Source organism: Malus sylvestris, chromosome 13 (genome assembly GCF_916048215.2).
Source record: "Malus sylvestris chromosome 13, drMalSylv7.2, whole genome shotgun sequence".
NCBI classification, from domain to species: Eukaryota; Viridiplantae; Streptophyta; class Magnoliopsida; order Rosales; family Rosaceae; genus Malus; species Malus sylvestris.
The window spans coordinates 6,202,693-6,221,321 of record NC_062272.1 but is presented as its reverse complement, the minus strand read 5'-3'; the positions used below and the strand labels follow the sequence as shown (position 1 = coordinate 6,221,321).

At 40.3% G+C, this 18,629-nt stretch overlaps 2 protein-coding genes and 1 pseudogene across 2 annotated transcripts; all 3 read right to left on the bottom strand.

The window, feature by feature from the left end:
- Positions 1-352: 352 nt before the first annotated feature.
- Positions 353-3,035, bottom strand: LOC126596527 (probable nucleoredoxin 1). Its single transcript, XM_050263143.1, has 4 exons — positions 2,590-3,035; positions 1,815-2,294; positions 1,229-1,696; positions 353-1,100 (listed from the first exon to the last, which is right to left on the bottom strand). Exons 1-4 carry the CDS (start codon positions 2,683-2,685, stop codon positions 444-446), a joined length of 1,701 nt encoding a protein of 566 aa, XP_050119100.1. The 5' UTR covers positions 2,686-3,035; the 3' UTR covers positions 353-443.
- Positions 3,036-10,556: 7,521 nt separating this feature from the next.
- Positions 10,557-13,776, bottom strand: LOC126596525 (probable nucleoredoxin 1). The gene is made up of 4 exons (XM_050263141.1): positions 13,549-13,776; positions 12,184-12,663; positions 11,579-12,058; positions 10,557-11,394 (listed from the first exon to the last, which is right to left on the bottom strand). The coding sequence occupies exons 1-4, from the start codon at positions 13,660-13,662 to the stop codon at positions 10,729-10,731; spliced, it is 1,740 nt and encodes a 579-aa protein (XP_050119098.1). The 5' UTR covers positions 13,663-13,776; the 3' UTR covers positions 10,557-10,728.
- Positions 13,777-14,946: 1,170 nt separating this feature from the next.
- On the bottom strand, positions 14,947-17,044 carry LOC126596804 (glucan endo-1,3-beta-glucosidase-like; annotated as a pseudogene).
- Between the last annotated feature and the right edge of the window lie 1,585 nt (positions 17,045-18,629).

Here is an 18,629-nt window from a genome sequence, read left to right as displayed (position 1 = left end):
TCCCAAAAGGTCTCGTGCTAGGTAGAGATGGGAATATACATATAAGGCTTACATGAGCCACTCCCCTAGACGATGTGGGATGTTACAATCCACCCCCGTTACAGATCTGACATCCTCGTCGGCACACATCCGGCTAGGGATTGACTCTGATACCAAATTGTCACATCCCAGCCCGAGCCACCACCAGATCCCGAGCTCAACTCCACTGTAGTACGATATTGTCAGTTTTAGGCCCCGATCACACTCTCACGGTTTTGTTTCTGGGAACTCACATGTCATAGTATGGGCCTTTTTATAGGACTGCTGCTAAACCCTAAACACTAAAATCTTAAATCCTCTTTCTATCATGCAATTAGCATAAACACACACAGAAACCCCTTTGTATAAAAAGAAAACATCATAGCTTACAAAATCCAGATGCATAAGGCAATTTAAATGCCTTCTCAGACTTTACGGCACACATCACCGTCACAAATATAATCCTCCGTTGCCTTGGGAGGGTCATCCTCCGTTCCTCCATTGTTGCTCTTGTTCAATGCACATTTTGGGTGGAGATCGAAGTTGCAGTCTTTGCAGTAAAAAGACCAGCCACTTCCCGGCTCCCTACACCAGCAAACATAGTCGTGGTGGAGCACACGCGTGAGCTCGTGTTCAGCATGGAGTATACTCTTTACTTTCTCAGGCCACCCCTTTGCTTCTTCCTCCAACTTTTCCTCCAATTGCTTCAAATGCTCTTCTGTGAATGGATAAGCGTCCGATCCATGTGCCTGTATGAGTTGCCGGGCCTGCGTGCTGAGTGTCTGGCCGTTGGGGCTGATGGCTACCAATGCAGGAATGCCTTGGATTTTGAATTTGTGCTGCAGGAGGGCCTTCCTTGGATCGCCTAATGGGATGGCTAACCAAGGCATGGTTGCAAAGAGTTCTTTGAAGGAGGGTTGATCGCGATCGCTTGAGAGGAAGATTATTTCAATGGCATTGCCCTTTGCCTTGATCTGATTGTACGCTTTTATAAGCTTAGGCATGAATGCACGACATGGAGGGCACCAATGAGCTGAGAAATAGAGCAGAATGTGCTTCCCAGCAAGCTCAGACACTGGTACCTAATCAAACACAGACAGAAACTTGACGCATGCAACTAAAAAACCTCTGACTGATGAGAATAAAGAAACATTTGAAATTTAATTGATATCATAGAACATTAGGAAATGAACCGGCAAGAAAATTGTACCTTGGAACCGTTATTTTCAATCACAAAGTCTCTGCCCCCAGCAACTAAAAGTGACTGTATAGTCTGTTCTTTGAGTTTCAACTCAGCAAGCACGGCAATCTTCTCTGGTGTAAAGGGGTAGGCTTCAGCGCCATACTCTTCAATGAGTTCAGCCGCATTGGAGTGTAAGGTCTTCCCGTCTTGCCCAATTATAACTAGTGTAGGTAAATTCTCAAGCTCAAAGTAGCGAGCAAGTTTTTCACAGTTCTTGTCCTTAAACGGCAATGCCAACCATGACACTTGAAACCCTTCTTTGAAGTGTTCCTCTTCAAGGTCCAGAGATATCAACACAATCTCAAAGTTCTCTCCTTTCTCCTTCATTTTCTCATGGAACTTCACAAGTGCCTGAGTAAATTCTTTGCATGGCTTGTGAGTATTAAGCGAGAAATACAACCCAACAATCTTTCCTTCAAGCTCGGATACAGAAACCTGTCGATACATTTTTTTGGGTATTCATGGTCATCAACTATCTCTATCATATAAAAGTTAAAACAATCCAACGTTACAGAAGTGCTAGCAATGTAAAATCAAGGGGGAAAAGCTGTACCTTATTGCCATCCTTCGAAATCAAATACTCCCGGGAACTAGAAACCAAGAGAGAACTCAAGGACTGATTCTCCTTCACCGTGGCTTCCTTCTCTTTTAATAAATTCATCTTCTCCGCGGTGAACGGATAACCATCCGCCCCGTGGTCCATTACAATTTTTGTCCCATCATTAGTACAAACTCTCCCATTGGCATCAATAATGACAAGATGGGGAATCCCCCTGACTTTGAAGAACTCCTTGAGGCGTTTTCGGGTCTCCAAATCCGAAAAGGGAATCGAAAGCCACGGCATTTTCGAGAAGTATCCGGTGAACGATTCCTCATCTCTATCAGAAGAGACGAACACAACTTCAAAGCCGCCTTTGGCCGCCAAGTCCTGGTGGACCTCCACCAAGTTTGGGGTGAACCGGAGGCACGGGCCGCACCACGAGGCGGAGAAATACAACCCCACAATCTTTCCGGTCAAACTACTGATCTCAGCCTATATATTCATAAAAAAAATATAATCACCACAACCCAGAAAATAAAATAAAAACAGCCATCTCAATCTGTTCTTCGTATAATCAATGCCAAAGTAAACATTTTGGGATTGAACCAAGCAATTACATAGCATTTACCCAACTGGGTTTCCATCATAATTACATTTAGATTAACGTTCCCCTATATTCTCAGAAGAAAAAAAATGCAAATACTTTGGCTTGCTTATTTTTCCCCTGCAATCTCAATGAACATAGAGTCGAAACTTTAATGAGAAAATATGATGGTTACACTTTTACCTGGCCGCCGTTGTTGCGGAGGAGGAAGTTTCTGTCGGCGGAGGAGATGAGAGAAAGGAGGTCGTGAGTGACGCCGTCTTCGTCGCCGTTAGCCATGCTTTCTGAGTCTCTCTCTCTCTGAGCTGCAATTGGAATTTGGTATATATTCAAGTTTGGTGGTGAAAGTTTGGCGACTTTTATTAGGATCTTCGACGTCGAGGGCACCACTTACAATATTATAATAAACACACGCAAAATACGAGCTGGCTGGCTAAGATTGAGTTTCCGTCTAAATCCCCATGGGATTATAGTTTTTTATTTAAAAATAGTAGTTCCTCTTGAATAATGGTAACAATAAATAAACTGGATTATAAATCATGTAAATGCAATCTTTTTAATATGAAAATTTGGACCATTTCAAATTAAAGTGTGCTTCGAATCCGAAACGCATGAGTATAAACTCAACAACAAATCTACTAGAACAAATTGTATATTTTGATCTCGGAAATGATAAATTTAACACTAATTTGTTAATTGGAGGGTCCGTAACTCCATTTGGTTGTAGGATTAGAGCTATGAAAAGAAACTTTGGGTGAATCGTCCTTATCCGTTGTGTTCCCTGTGGAATTTATGGAAAGGTTGAAAATTTTTAGCTTCTCCTGTTCAGGCTGAGCCACTGCGTACGACATACAAACAAACAAGAGTGCAAGAAGCGCAGGCCATGCGGGCCATGCTCAAGCCCAGCTTCTTATTGTAAACACCTCGTTGGTAACGTGCAAATTATTATTAATTCAAGCCATGTGTGTGGTTGTCCCAAAGTCTTATTTCTCTATAGATGAAATTGTAGCAATAGTTCATTAATTTTAACAAAATTAGAATATTAGTGTCTTAATTAAAATTTTGTGACTATTAATTATGTAACTCATCAAAACGTGTAGTTATGATCATTGTCGTCAACTTCGTCAAAACTCCCGTCAAAATGAGTCATGCCATACAGGCTGAATCAAGAGACAAATATGGAAAATCAAAATGAGAACATTGTAGCAATGGTCCCTCAACTTTAACTCAATTGGAGCAATGGTCCATTAGCATTAACCTTATTAGATAAATGGTTCATCAACTTTAACCCAATTATAACAATGGTTCTATCAACATGACCCATTACGGTTCTGACAGAGTTGAAGAAAATAATCATAGTTGCACTTTTTGATGAGTTAATGGACCAATAGTTATGAATTTTTAGTTGAGGGATCAAAACTCCAATTTAATTAAAGTTAAAGAACTATTGGTAGTTATTGGAAAAAGAGGACATACATAGATGTAAATTTATTTGAACATTATTTCGTTTTTAGTTTTAGTATAAATTGAACAAGTGAGGAGTAAAGAAGGGCAAAGGAGATGGTTGGATGAAGAAGGGGAGAAATTAAAGAGATTATATAAAACAAAAAATTATATTCAGTTTTAGTTTTCATCATACGTTACTCTAAAACACATTTCTTACACAATATTTTTATAACCATCTTCATTCTTCATTTCTCTCATAAAAACTAAAAGGTATTTTGGTCAAAGTAATCCTTGAAATTGACATAAATCGTCACTTTAGTCCTTGAAATTTGAAATCAATAGAAGTGGTAAATGTGACTACAGGACAGAGGTTCAGGGCCGAAGTGATAGAGAAAGACCTAGGAAAACTTTGGAAGAGACTCTAAGAAAAGACTTAGAGTACTTGGATCTAACGGAGGACATGACACAGGACCGAGCACAATGGCGTTCTAAGATTCATATGGCCGACCCCACTCAGTGACTTGGATTTTTCAAGTCTCTAACCGAGAAGTTTTCCTCACTCGGAAAATTAAGGGAACACTACCTCAACCTACATGCTCCACTCACAAAGCTTCAACAAAAGAAAAACTCAAAGAACTTAGTGAAGAAGGCTTTGGTGTATTTAACACAATACGTTGAAATGAAGCAAAACTTATTTATTGATATTTCCGATAAGTTACAAATATGTACATATACATGAGTCAAAATAAACAAACAAGAGGGAGCCTTCACAAATGTTGCTTAGGAGAAGTCTCAGCAGTCGGTAGAGTCCTAGAAAGAGAAGGCACCGGAGGGGGATCATTCGGAGCCTCAGTACTGGACAGAACCCTAGAAAGAAGAGGCATCAGAGGTTGATCATTTGGAGCTTCATTACGCGGTACAGCCCCAAAAGACGAAGGCAATAAATGCCTTTGGAACAAACCCACAAACCTCTGATGATCAAGTAAAATCTGACCATCAGATTCCTTCATCTGGTCAAGCTTCATCTTCATGTTTGTAGCATAGTCATGTGCGAGCCGATGCAACTGTTTATTCTCATGCTTGAGCCCTCTAATCTCTTGTTTGAGACTTATCACTTCAGCCACCAATGATTCAACTTGGCGGGTTCGAGCAAATAGGCGTTGGACCATATTAGACACAGAACCTGCACACTGAACACTGAAAGCCAGAGAATCCTTAACAGCCAACTTATCAGACCGTTTGGAAAGTAGTCTGTTATCTTTGGGAGTGAGAAGGTTCCTGGCCACCACCGCAGCGGTCATATCATTCTTCATCACGGAATCCCCAACAGTAAGAGGACCAGTAGGGGATAAGAATGATGGACGTCATATGTTGTCTGGAGAAGGCGTGGCTGCCTGTTCAACAACGTTCAAGTCAAAACGACGGTCGGAAGGGCCAAACATTTTCAAATGTGTTGAAGAAAGAAGAGGTCGGACAAATCAAGATCTTAGAAGTGCAAGAATGAAGCTTCTACTGGTAGAGATTCAAGTGTGCTTTGGAACTTAATGCCATCTTCTATAAAAATCTGCACTCCACGGAGCTTCAGAAATTGAAGAGGCGCCTGCTCAGAAATCGAAGAGGCGTTTGCTTTCTTAAAAGCTGGGCTGCTCAGAGACCACGAGGGTCGATCTCAGAAATCGAAAAGGCGTTTGCTTTCTTAAAAGCTGGGCTGCTCAAAGACCACGAAGGCCGATCTCAGAAATTGAAGAGGCGCTTGCTTTCTTAAAAGCTGGGCTGCTCAAATACCATGAGGGCTGATCTCAGAAATCGAAGAGGCACCTGCTTTTTCAACCTTGTCAGCACCTGTCACATGCACACTCAGTTTTGCAGAAATTAGGGGCATTCTGTCCAAGATTTCTGTTGAAGTAGAAAGCACGTGAATCTTACTGTTCAATCATCCACTTTCCACACGCAACATCAGCTCATGGGTAACACAGATAACTTTGCCAAAGATCTCTGACAAAGTTTAGACACGTGAAGCTTGCAGCTCCCACTACATCGCTATAACCAAGAAGGGTAAAAGAATAGCAAAGAAACAACACTAACAAAGTTTAGACACATAAATTTTGAAGGTCTAGCTACCATATTATTACCCACAAGGGTAAAGGAACAGCACCATTGCTGGATAATTGGAAAGTCTCTGTGTGTCAACCTCTGTGCTCCGTGGCAAGGTAGACTAGCAAACATGCCCAACCTTTACTCACATTCGAGAAAACACTCCTAACAAGATTGTTTGCTCCAAAATCGAAGAGGCACCGCCCTCCGAATCTCGAGAGCCAGACTCCCAACATGATTACTTTCTCAAAAATCGAAGAGACACCGCTCTCCGAATCTCGAGAGCCAGACTACCAGCATGATTGCTTTCTAAAAAATCGAAGAGGCACCGTTCTCCGAATCTCGAGAGCCAGATCCCCAACAGGATTGCTTGTTCGAAAACCAAAGAGGCACCGCTTTCTCAACTTCGAGAGCCAGATCTCCTTGGATAAAGCTTGTCTGTAATCTTCACAAGCAACATCAGCTTTCCAGATACCACAGACCACTTTTTCAAAGTGCTCTAGTGCTCTGACAGAGTTAAAACACGTGAAGCTGGCAGCTCCCACTACCGTGCTATGACCAAGTAGGGTAAAGGAATAGCATTACTACTTGTTGTTAGGGAGACCCCTATATATGTCGACCTCCATCCTCAACGGACAAGCAGACCTGCAAAAATGCTCAACCCTTCCTCATATCTGAGAGGGCACTCCCAACGAAGCATCTCGAAATACTCAGATTTTTTTCCTCCCGATAATACCTCTGCAAACAAGCTACACCAGAGCAAGAATATCTCATATCATCATGGTTAAAAGCAAGAGTATCCTATATCATGCTTTTTCCCTGTCTTTTCCTTTGGCCTTGTTCTTACCTGCAAGAAAAGGAGAAAGAGAGCAATCAGTCAGCACTTGGAATCAAGCTTCCAGTCAGGAACCGACTGCCTGGAACCCCTTCCCTGATTACTTACCTGGCATTGCTCTCGAGTACTCATCTTCAACATTTTATGCTTCCAAAGAAGATACCACATATGCCTGAGGAACAAATAGGGCAAGTGAGAAAGATACAAGGAAGCATGTAGAGACAAGCGTAATAGAACACGTGCCGATACATCCACTACTTTGTCAATAGCAAAAGTATCCCATATCAGCAGGGTCGAACGTACTATAGATTTGATAGACTTGTTTTGACCCTCAAATTCTTCAGTCGGCCTTATACTCTGGAGGAAACCAGAAAACCCTCCAGCCCAGTTCAAGAATAAGCCTGTGGAAAGTTACTTTTTCAAAAGCAAAAGTATCTCATATCATTTCTTCTCCTTTTTATTCTCTTTATCCTTCATGATGCCTGCAAGATAGGGAAAATGAGAACAATCAGCCAGAACTCGAAATCAAACTTCTAATCTGGGACTAATTGCTTGGAGCTTTGATTGCTTACCTTGTCTGTCACCTCTTTCAGTAGATCCCCTAGCTCGGCGACTTGAGGGACTCCTACTACATGGTTTGTATCGCGCTTGACCAAGCCTGAAACTACAAGTAAGCTTCAAGTGAAATTGATACATTACCTTGTGCATCTCCACCAGTTAAAGATACCACCCCTAGATGGAGGAAGAGTACTTCCAGAAAAGATGTCACATCTACCTATGAGACAGATAAGGCAAGTGAAGACGATACCACACTTCGATACTTAGAAGTTTTGTGATTACGAGATCATTCTCCCACAATATTTCCTAATGTCATTTGTACTAAATCATTCACTTGTACTCACTAAATGAGAGCTTGAACCTATGTACTTATGTAAACCCTTTACAATTAATGAGAACTCCTCTACTCCGTGGACGTAGCCAATCTGGGTGAACCACGTACATCTTGTGTTTGCTTTCCTGTCTCTATCCATTTACATACTTATCCACACTAATGACCGGAGCAATCTAGCGAAGATCACAAACTTAATACTTTCTGTTGTACCAAAGTCCTCACTGATTTTGTGCATCAACAATCCTTAAGTCCTTACCTTTTTGCGTTGGTAATGGATGAGTTAACAGGACATATTCAAGATGATATTCCTTGGTGTATGCTTTTCGCGAACGATATAGTGTTGATAGATGAAACTCAGGAAGAGGTAAATGCGAAGCTTAACCTTTGGAGAGAAGTGTTGGAATCTAAAGGTCTTCGCCTAAGCCGATCAAAGACAAAATATATGGAGTGCAAGTTCAGTGCAAATGGAGGCCAAAATGAGTTAGGGGTGAGGATCGGAGATCAGGAAATACCAAAGAGCGACCGTTTTCGCTACCTAGGATCTATCTTGCAAAAGAACGGAGAATTAGATGGAGATCTCAACCATAGAATACAAGCTGGATGGATAAAGTGGAAGAGTGCATCCGGCGTGTTGTGTGACCGTTGTAGACCACTGAAGCTCAAGGAAAATTTTTATAGGACGACAATAAGGCCGACGATGCTGTATGACACAGAATGTTGGGCGGTGAAGCATCAACACGTACACAAAATGGGTGTAGCGGAGATGAGGATGCTTCGTTGGATGTGTGGGCATACGAGAAAGGATAAGATTAGGAATGAGGATATCCGAGGTAAAGTAGAAGTAGTCGAAATTGAAGGAAAGATGAGAGAAAATCGGTTACAGTGGTTTGGACATGTGCAAATAAGGCCTACTGACGCTCCGGTTCGAAGATGTGACTACGGGACAGAGGTTCAGGGTCGAAGGGGTAGAGAAAGACCTAGGAAAACTTTGGAAGAAACCCTAATAAAAGACTTAGAGTACTTGGATCTAACGGAGGACATGACACAAAACCGAGCGCAATGGCGTTCTAGGATTCATATAGCTGACCTCACTTAGTGGGAAGGCTTTGTTGTTGTTGTTGTTGTTAAATAAGGACTAAAATAACAAAAATATCCTCAATTTAACAATTAACGGGCCAAAATGATTTGACATAAATTGAGGTATTTTGTCATTTTCTTTTATTTAACAAAAAAATTTCACCAAATGATCAAAATGATTGACGATGGACAAACTCAATGACCAATTCTATCGGTTTTAAATCTTGTTTGTACCATACTTGACCAATCCCGAAACTACCGAGCACCGGTCAATGTTATACCGTCAAGGACCCAGAAAAGTTTCCCTCCAACCAGGAGGCCAATCACAGCACGACACGTATCGACATCAGAAGCCAATCATAGCGCGACACGTGTCAACATCAGAAGCCAATCACAACACGGCACGTGTCAATGACAGAACAAAGCTAGAAACCCTCTTCTATAAAAGGAGATCATTTCCCACAATATTTCCTACTGTCATTTGTACTAAATCATTCACTAGTACTCACTAAAGGAAAGCTTGAACCTATGTACTTGTGTAAACCCTTCACAATTAATGAGAACTCCTCTATTTCGTGGACGTAGCCAATCTGGGTGAACCACGTACATCTTGTGTTTGCTTCCCTGTCTCTATCCATTTACATACTTATCCACACTAGTGACCGGAGCAATCTAGATAAGGTCACAAACTTAACACTTTCTGTTGTACCAAAGTCCTCACGGATTTTGTGCATCAACAAATCTCAATGACCAAAGTCAGGATTTAGCCAATCTCGAAACATTTTGGCTAAAAAACCAAACTCAAACTAAAAACTAAAAACGAGTTTATTAATGGGGCGTTTGTTGCACTGGACTATCTCGGACTAGACTAGCTTCAGGGACTAAGCTGGACTGGCTTACACTAGACTAAGCTGGACTGACTTAGTGAAGCGTTTGATGCAGTGCTGGATTAAAAAGCAGGATTCTAATATTATATTATTAAATCTATATATACAATATTTTATCATTAATTTAATCTAATCTACTAATTTTATTATTATTATTTTGTCATTTGGCTAGAATCATCTTCTTCCTTGATTCATTTTTATCTCCGCCCATTGACTCCATCCCCTCTCCCTTTTTCTGCCTTTTCTCCCTCTTTTTCTCAGTCCCAAAAAACCCCAACCCCTCCCTATCAAGCTTTAATCGCCAATTTAATGGCAGCCATGTGAGCTTTCCTATTCAGTTTCCTCTCTCTCTTCCCTTTGTTTTTCCGTTCAAATCCCTCTCTCTCTTCCCTTTGCCTCTTTTCCCGTCCAACTTCACTTGTTCTTCCATGGGTGAGGATTGAAGTTGCAGACAGCACGGGTGGGTGGGGCTAGGTATGGGCATGGGCAGGGATTGGAGTTGCAGACGACAAGGGGTGCAATTTGGTTGGGTCGCCGAGAATATCGCCGTAGTTCTCTCAGATTTGAAACGAGGGAATGGTCTTGGTGTGGTGCTATGATCTCGTTGGAGAGAAGACGCAACGTAGACGAAGCAAGGTCTTCGCAGAGGGAGGACGCCAAGTAGCACAAAGGAGACGAAGCAAGTCTTAGCAGTCCAATGGTTTTCGGGGAGCTTCGCTAAGACGACCTAGCGAGGGAGATAGTCCACATGAGTCCGGACTAGTCTCATTTAAGTTAGTCCCCAAGCTTACCAAACATGGGACAATAATCCTAACCAGTCCAGTCCCACTTAAGAAGGTGAAACAAACGCCCCCTAAGAGTTCTTAGTTTGATGAATATGCATCTCTTAACTTTAAACTTGAATTCAAAGAATAAATAATTTCAGTTAAGTAATAATTATTATAATAATAGTTATAATATTGCATCATCTGAAACGCAATACGTAAGAGTTTAGGACACAATCATAACATGTCACTAGTTTAACCCAAAACACACATTTCTCAGCTTCTCATGATACGCTAAATCACAAACACATGACACATACATACTTCTTAAGCTTTTGTACAAACATCACCGTCACAAACCCCTCCTTCTTTGGCTTCCTCTTCTTCCTGCTTGGCATCATTTTCGGTCTCTTTATCTGCCTCCAACGCGCACTTTGGGTGGAGATTGAAATTACACTCCTTACAATAGAATGACCACACCAGTCCCGATTTATCGCACTTATCACACGTAAATCCTGTACGTCGCGTGAGGACAAGCTCGTGCTTCTCATGGCGTGCACTCTTCAACTTCTCAGGCCACCCTTTTGCCATCTCCTCATATTCCACTTCCATCTCCTTCAGTCGCTCTTCGGTGAAAGGATAAGCATTCGCCCCATGAAGCGTGACAAGATTTCTTGCTTCTTTTGTGACAGTTTTGCCAGTAGGACCAAGGGCGACGAGCATGGGGATGCCCTGGACCTTGAATCTGCGACTCAAGGGCACTTTTCTTTCATCGCCAAAGGGAAGAGCAAGCCATGGCATTTTAGCAAAGAAGTCATCGAAAGAGGTCTGATCCCGGTCACTAGAGATGAAAATGGTTTCAAATGCATCGTCCTTTGCCTTAATCTCGTGGTAGGCTTCAACAAGTTTTGGCAGAAAGGCACGGCAAGGAGGGCACCAGTGAGCTGAGAAATAAAGGAGGATGTTCTTCCCCACTAGATCTGTCACAGGAACCTGAATGCAGAAATAATACTTGTTATTCACTTACTACCACTTACTACCACACAAAAAACACACAAATGCACACGCACAATACAAGTTACATGCCTTGAAAGAAGCGAACTGTGGGCTTTCGTCCCACATCACACAAAAGAATATCACTGTATAAACCATAAAAGGGGGGACACCTATATCTTACCTCAGTTTCATCTTTTCCAATGACAAAATTTCGATCCCCAGAAATCAAAAGTGACTCCAGGGTTTGAGCTTTCTCCTTTGCCTTCTCTATCTCATCGAGCTCTGCAAACTTCTCTGGCGTGAAGGGGTATGCCAGACTCCCATGCTCGTCAATGGCATCAGTAACGTTCTTACTAAGTGTTTTACCATCTGCCCCAATAATAACCAAAGTGGGTAAGGTTGACAGCTCAAAGTACCGAGCCAATTTCTCAACATTTTTGTCCCCATTGGGTAAAGAAAACCAAGGCATTTTCTCAAAATGTTTCTTGAATGATTTTTCATCATCATCAAGTGGCAGCAACACAATCTCGAAGTTCTCTCCATTTCCTTTCAGCTTCTCATAGACGTCCACAAGTTTTGGAGTAAATTCTGCACACGGACTGTATGAAGACAATGAGAAATAGAGACCCACTATCTTCCCTTCTAGTTCAGAGATGGGCACCTTGATTTATGCACAAATTAATAACAAAAGTCAGATTGTGCAGCCGAGTTGCATTTCACGGCAAATTCATAGAATACGAGACTAGTAAGTCAGTATCATAAACAAGAAGTGGCAATGAAACTTACCTTCTCTCCGTTATTTGAAATTACAAAGTCGCGTGAGCGGGAGACCAAGATTTTTTTCAGGGACTGTTCCCTTCTGGCAGCTTCCTCTTGATCTTTTAGTTCTTTTATCTTTTCCTGTGTAAAAGGGTAGGAATCAACTCCGTACTCCTGAAGAATCTCAACTCCATCGTCACTCAAAACTTTCCCATCTTCGCCAAGGATCACAAGATGGGGTATCCCACGAACTTTGAACAATCCATCCACACTATCACGTGCGTCTGAATCAGAGAACGGAATTGCAAGCCATGGCATCTTGGAGAAGTACCCATTGAATGACTCATCATCTTCATCAGCCGAGATAAATATAATCTCAAAATCACCATTTGGAGAGATCTCATTGTAGGCCTCGACTAAAGCTGGGGTGAATTGTTGGCATGGACTGCACCATGATGCAGAAAAATACAGCCCAAGCTTTTTCCCCTTCAAGCTCTCAACCTTAATCTGAAAATCCAGAATTTGACGTATGATTCCTCTCTTACATTATCCCACTACCAATATTACCATCAACCCTGAGCCCTCTACATCTGAATAATAACTTTTCTTTTCCAAATTTTCGTAAACCTTTCAAACAAGTCTTTCTAAATCAACCACCACTCAAGTTAATACATGTACATGTATGCAAATAAATTACAGTTCAAAGCCAATAGTCGGATCATAATCTAAACCGTTCATTTTCATATCCCCTCATTTAAATATCATCTATGCACAAATTAATAAATTGAACATCGTTTCTTAATCAGTAAGTATCAAATAACCGGACGGTTGGAGGAGCTTAATGTTTACCATAACTTAAGTTTAGGTCGTACCCAGTGCACAAAGCTCCCGCTTTACGCAGGGTCTGGGAGAGGTGAATGTCGGCTAGCCTTACCCACATTTATGGAGGTAAAACCAGATATAAATTCAACCTAACAAAGTCTAAAACCTTGCAAACAGAGCCATATCTTTAATTTGCTTTTTTCACCAAAAAGTACAGAAATTTGCCTTTTTCTTTTGCCACTCAAACAAATTGAACCTCTATTTATTTACTAATTTCAAATACATCCACAAGTGTGATAAAATTTAAAAAAAAAACCCAATTGTTAAACTACTTCAACAGAGTGTTTAAAATATCCACAAATTTGTCGATATTTCCATCCAAATAACCGAAAAATCAAAGTATCGATATGGAAATGAGGGTAAAATGCAAACCTCGGCTAGATATAGAAAAATCAATGAACCCAGACTGAATCTATTTCACTAACACTCAAAAATTTACCCAAGATTTTTTACCGACAAGAAATTAACTTAAAAATCGAAGAGAATCAGAAAAAAGGGCCGAAATTTTACCTGATCACCATTGTTACGGACAAGATAGTCCCTCTCCGCAGAAGAAAGAAGCGAGACAACGTCGTGGGGTTTGGCGTTGGCCGCATCGGCAGCGTTAGCTTCACCGTCTGACATTTTTGATCTTTCGAAATGTTCTTCTACGCGGTTGGGATATTCCGAACTTGAAATTCGCCGGAGGTTGTGTGATATGTGAAGGTGAGGACAGTGTGAACTCAGGGGCTTTCTGCGTGTCGGAAACGCTGGCATTATATAAGTGTTTGTTTATATTCGTTTTTTAAAATGTTTTTGAAAATGTAAATAAATTCTGTAAAATCACTTAAAGTGCATAACCGATGCTTCTTGCATAAAGCATTTTTTGAAACCAATTTTTAGTCAAAATGCAAATAAATTCTGTAAAATCACTTAAAGTGTATAACCGGTGATACTTGCATAAAGCACTTTAAGTGCTTTTGGAACAAAAAAACATTTTCTTTAAAATCGCTTTTAACCATTTTAAAAGCACATCCAAACAAACTCTAAGTAATTGGAATTTTTTTGATGTATTAAATTAATTGTATTATAACGTTTAATATATGAGTCTAATTTTAAACACATTGAAAAAAAATTTGAGTGTAGGGAGTCTAGAATTTTCTTAAAGAGTGAGAGAAAGAAAGATAAGAGGATCTCTTTGAGAAAAGTTCCACACATGGAGAAATTTTTAGTTGTGACGAGAACGTGGTACACCACGTGTTTTAATGTAAGTGATGGAAAATTTTAATTTTTAAGTTATTAATCTTTTAACACACATATCTCACCATTTATATAGAGACACGTGAGGTACCTCCTCGTGTGACGGTTACACTGAAAAATCTCTCGTAGATGCATAAGCACGTATGCATCAACGTCACCCAGTTAAATCTCAAAACAATTTCAATATGCCTTTGTTCCATTTTCTTCTTAACAAAATAAAATGAAAATATTACACATTAAGTTCACTTAAAACTACTAAGTGAGTAATTTGAATATGAATAACAAGAGTGGAAATTTTGAACATGAATGCAAAGGATGGCCCCATAAGGCACATTAGGCATATCAGTGCCAGCTCTGAGTATGTGTAAGTAGTATTGCATAAGGGTTCAAATACATCTCAAGGCGGGCCTTGAGACACATGCAGTTGAATATGTTGGTTACGAGACCTCTCAATCTCCAATAAACATATTTTTTTTAGTATAAATGATATTATACACTAATCTTATTAAAAAGAGGAAGAGGAGTATGAACTCAATACGCAATATATTAAAACGGAAGACATCCACCACTTGTCAAAATTTATTATTTGTGTTTTTTATTTATTGGGTTTTGGTTTTTAATTGCAATTCTTCTTACCTAAATAAATATAAAATCCGTCCAAAACAAGTATTAGTTTTAAATATTCTTTGCATTATACTTTTCAAACTGAATCTTGGTCTTTACGTTTCCAAGTGTGAACATTGGAAAATGACAAAGTGCATCAAACATTGACTCAATTGACCCGTATGGGCTGTAGCCCGTTTTGATTGTTAGCAACAGCCCAATCTGGCATGCTTCAATCGAATTTGTACCCGTGTGTGTATGGTTTATTGGTAGTTGTCTCACCACCTCCGCAGCATACGCCCTCGCATTCTCCGCGCTCGCGGCCTTCCCTCCGCCGGTCGGCCACCCCTTCTCTGAAACCACCACGGGAGCGCCAACAACTCCCTCCCTCTCCATCGCACTCACAAACGCATCCACACTCAGCGTCGAAAAGATTACTATACACCAACTCGCCGGCGCTAACCACCTCACCGGTGGCTCCAAACAACGCGTAGTCGAGACAGACGTAGTTTATGCTGCTTAGATAGCTGGAGTAGGGGTAGGAGTTGACCATGAAGGGGGAGTTCGTGTCGCGGAGGAAGCGGAGGAGGGGGAGTAGAGAGGGTTAGACGGAGGGGTCGAAGGAGGCTGAGGAGGGAGGGTATGAGGTGGAGAGAACGGAGGCGCTTAGTGGGGAAGAGAGCTTGATGGAAATGTCAAGGCCTAGGGTTTGGAGGGCTTGGTGAAGTTTGAGAATGGTGAGAAGGACGTGGGGAGTGTGGTAAGGGTCTTTGAGGAAAACCTTGTTGCCGACAGCGATGTAACGGATTTGGTTTGTGGGGATGTGTGCGAGCAGGTTGGATTGGAGCCAGTCAAGGGTGGCGGTGAGGGTGGGTAGGAGTTCGTTGGAGACACCGATGGTGAGGTGGATTGTTGGGGTGCCAGAGAAGGTACTGAGTGTGGCGAGGTCGGTGTTGAAAGGCGGACGGATGAGATGCCGTTGTCTTGGAGGATTTCGAGGACGGTGGAGGAACCGTGGCGGGAGATTGTTGGTGTTATGCCTTGGTCCGTTCATCAGTACGGAAACGAGATTCAGATTACAACCTCACCAAATCACACTCAGTTGAACAGAATAAAATACAAGAAATAAAGACACCGAGAAATTTATGAGGTTCGGCAAAAACATGCCTACGTCCCCATAGAGATATTGCTCTTCACTATGAATAACAGTACAAGTACACATGAGTTAAATCAACATAACTCAATCCCAAATCCCTTGCACACCCACTCATAGAATTTTCCCAAGAGCCTCACTCTACCCCAAGAGTTCTTTCACTAGAATACTTTTCACTCTAGCTCTCTTGATTTTCTCTCAACCCATGTTCAACCTTTCCCATGGGAGAGCCGGATGCTCTCCCCTTTGGATGCTTCTATGATGCCTACCTTCCCACTTTCTAAGCATTACTAAATGCACAAATATTGCATCTAGTTATAGGCATACACTAGCAACTATGCCAACAACCAAGACCAAAAAGTCTTAAGTTCACATGACATAATTATTACTTAGTATGCACCAAAGTCTATACCTAGTCTATAAAGTACAACTTTTCTCCATTTGTCATTTAATGCATAGAAGAGAAAACATGCACAATTGTGTGCAAGCAAACACAAAGTCAAGTCTTGCTTGCTTCCAACTTTGCTTGTGGCAGTCACCATGTCTTCAATTGTTGTCAACACATGACTCATAATTACTCACAAATGTATGAGCCAAACACAACAGTTGGCTACTGGTCCATAGCAGATTCGAATTGGTTTTGCTGCTGCTAAACCTACAATTGTAATTACAAAATCAGTTTATTGAAACTTAATTTAGTTATTTACTGCATTCCTTGCCATGCATATCTCACATTAATGGGAGGAGAGATTTTGCATGGACTTATAAGATGATGGACTACTCTTCGTATTGCCAATTAGTTTTATGGTGGAGCCTCAACTTCTTCATTGTATCAGAGCAGGTTATCCCAATTCGTTTCTTACCTCCCTGAATATTGCCTGTATCAACAAAAGTAATAGACTACAATGAATGAATAGGAATTTTATTACCAAATGAGTGTGAGAGAAGATAGAGAAGGATGAATAAAAATTCGGAGAGGAGGAGATGATTAAGATCAAATTTCTTTGACATTTTAGTTAATTTGAAGAATTGAGCTCAATGAAGCTGATACGTTGAATTAGTATTTAAGTGCTTGATGAAATGGATTTTAAATTGGGGTGACTATGAAGAGAGCCAGCTATAAGTACAAGCTATGATTTGTTTTGGTTAATTATGTTGTTTTGATTTTGGTTTAAAGTAGTTTGTGGCTTTGTGCTTTCGTTTTGGGCTTTCTAGTTTAAGACCATGTTCAATTTTGGGATCATTTTAATACGTTTGGTCATGATTTTGTCGGCTTCACTACTAGAAAGAGTTAGGAAAACTAAAGAAAAGTTCAAAAAAAACTTTAGTTTTAATGAAAGATGACAAATACAGGTTTAGTGAATAGTATAAAAAATGTAAAAATATGATTTTTTGTTAAAAGTGAACAGTACTATAGGTATTCCGTTAAAATTCTCCAAAAATTTCTGATAAAGCAACTGACTTGCATCGTTAAATAGACACTCTCATAAAGAATGTCTTGATTAGTCACGTAATTATGTGCTCGATTGTTTGGATAAACTCATAAACACACTTTTTGACCAGCCAACACCCATAGCATTGACTAGAGGGCGACACATTTGAGCTGATTTTTTGACATTCAAAGCATAACAGGGCGCTATACTTGTTAGAAGTTAGGAAGTGTTAGAAGTAGAGACATTCCTTTCCCACCAGCACTGCCCATATGCATTGTGGACAGGTAAAAGATGGTCGACAAACAAACAAACAAACAAACAAAATGCATGTGACTGCTAAGGTTAGTACCACAAACATTGAGGATGGCTGAGCCCTCTACGTGGTAGGTTTAAGGAAAGGATTAAGGTAGGGATTAATCCGTTTATGACATACAATTCTAATTTCAAGAGGACGGAGCACACTTCAACTAGTTATAGTTCAATTTATGTTACTAAATTTTTTCTAGTTTTGAGAGGACGAAGCACATTTCAGGTAGTTATATTTCATTTATGCTATTATGTTACTAACCGATATCATAGCGTAAACATCTACAATTAATGTATACTTATACAAAACCAAAATTACTTGATAAGAATAATGTCACATCATATTATGTGTATACACTCTTGTACTAAGATCTTCTCTAATCATAAAAAGGACCTAAAATCAAGCTTCACCCACCTAGCAGAATCGTTCCTTATTAAAAAGAAGATAAAGACGGCAATCAAAGAGTGAGTACTGACCCCGCCATTTTCTTGGAGAAATTATAGGTGATATTTTAAAGGGTGGTGCTATTTACACATTTATTCTTACTTTTTATACACATATCTTAATTTTCGTCGGATCAAATAAATTAAAAAAGATCAAACCACAAATTTTAAAGAGAATATGTGAAATGTAAAAAGAGCCTATTTTAAACTCTGAAGACCAGTACTTGTCTACTAGAAACCACTTTTATTATACTAACTGATGTTTATTTTTTGTCTAATCTCACCGTGATACTTTTATTTACTCACAATAATATAAAATTCTCTTACGAGCATTTTAGCCAAATGATTATTGAGATTGTCATAACTCATTACTTTGGTTCATGATACTTAAAATCGATAAAAGTGGTCATTAA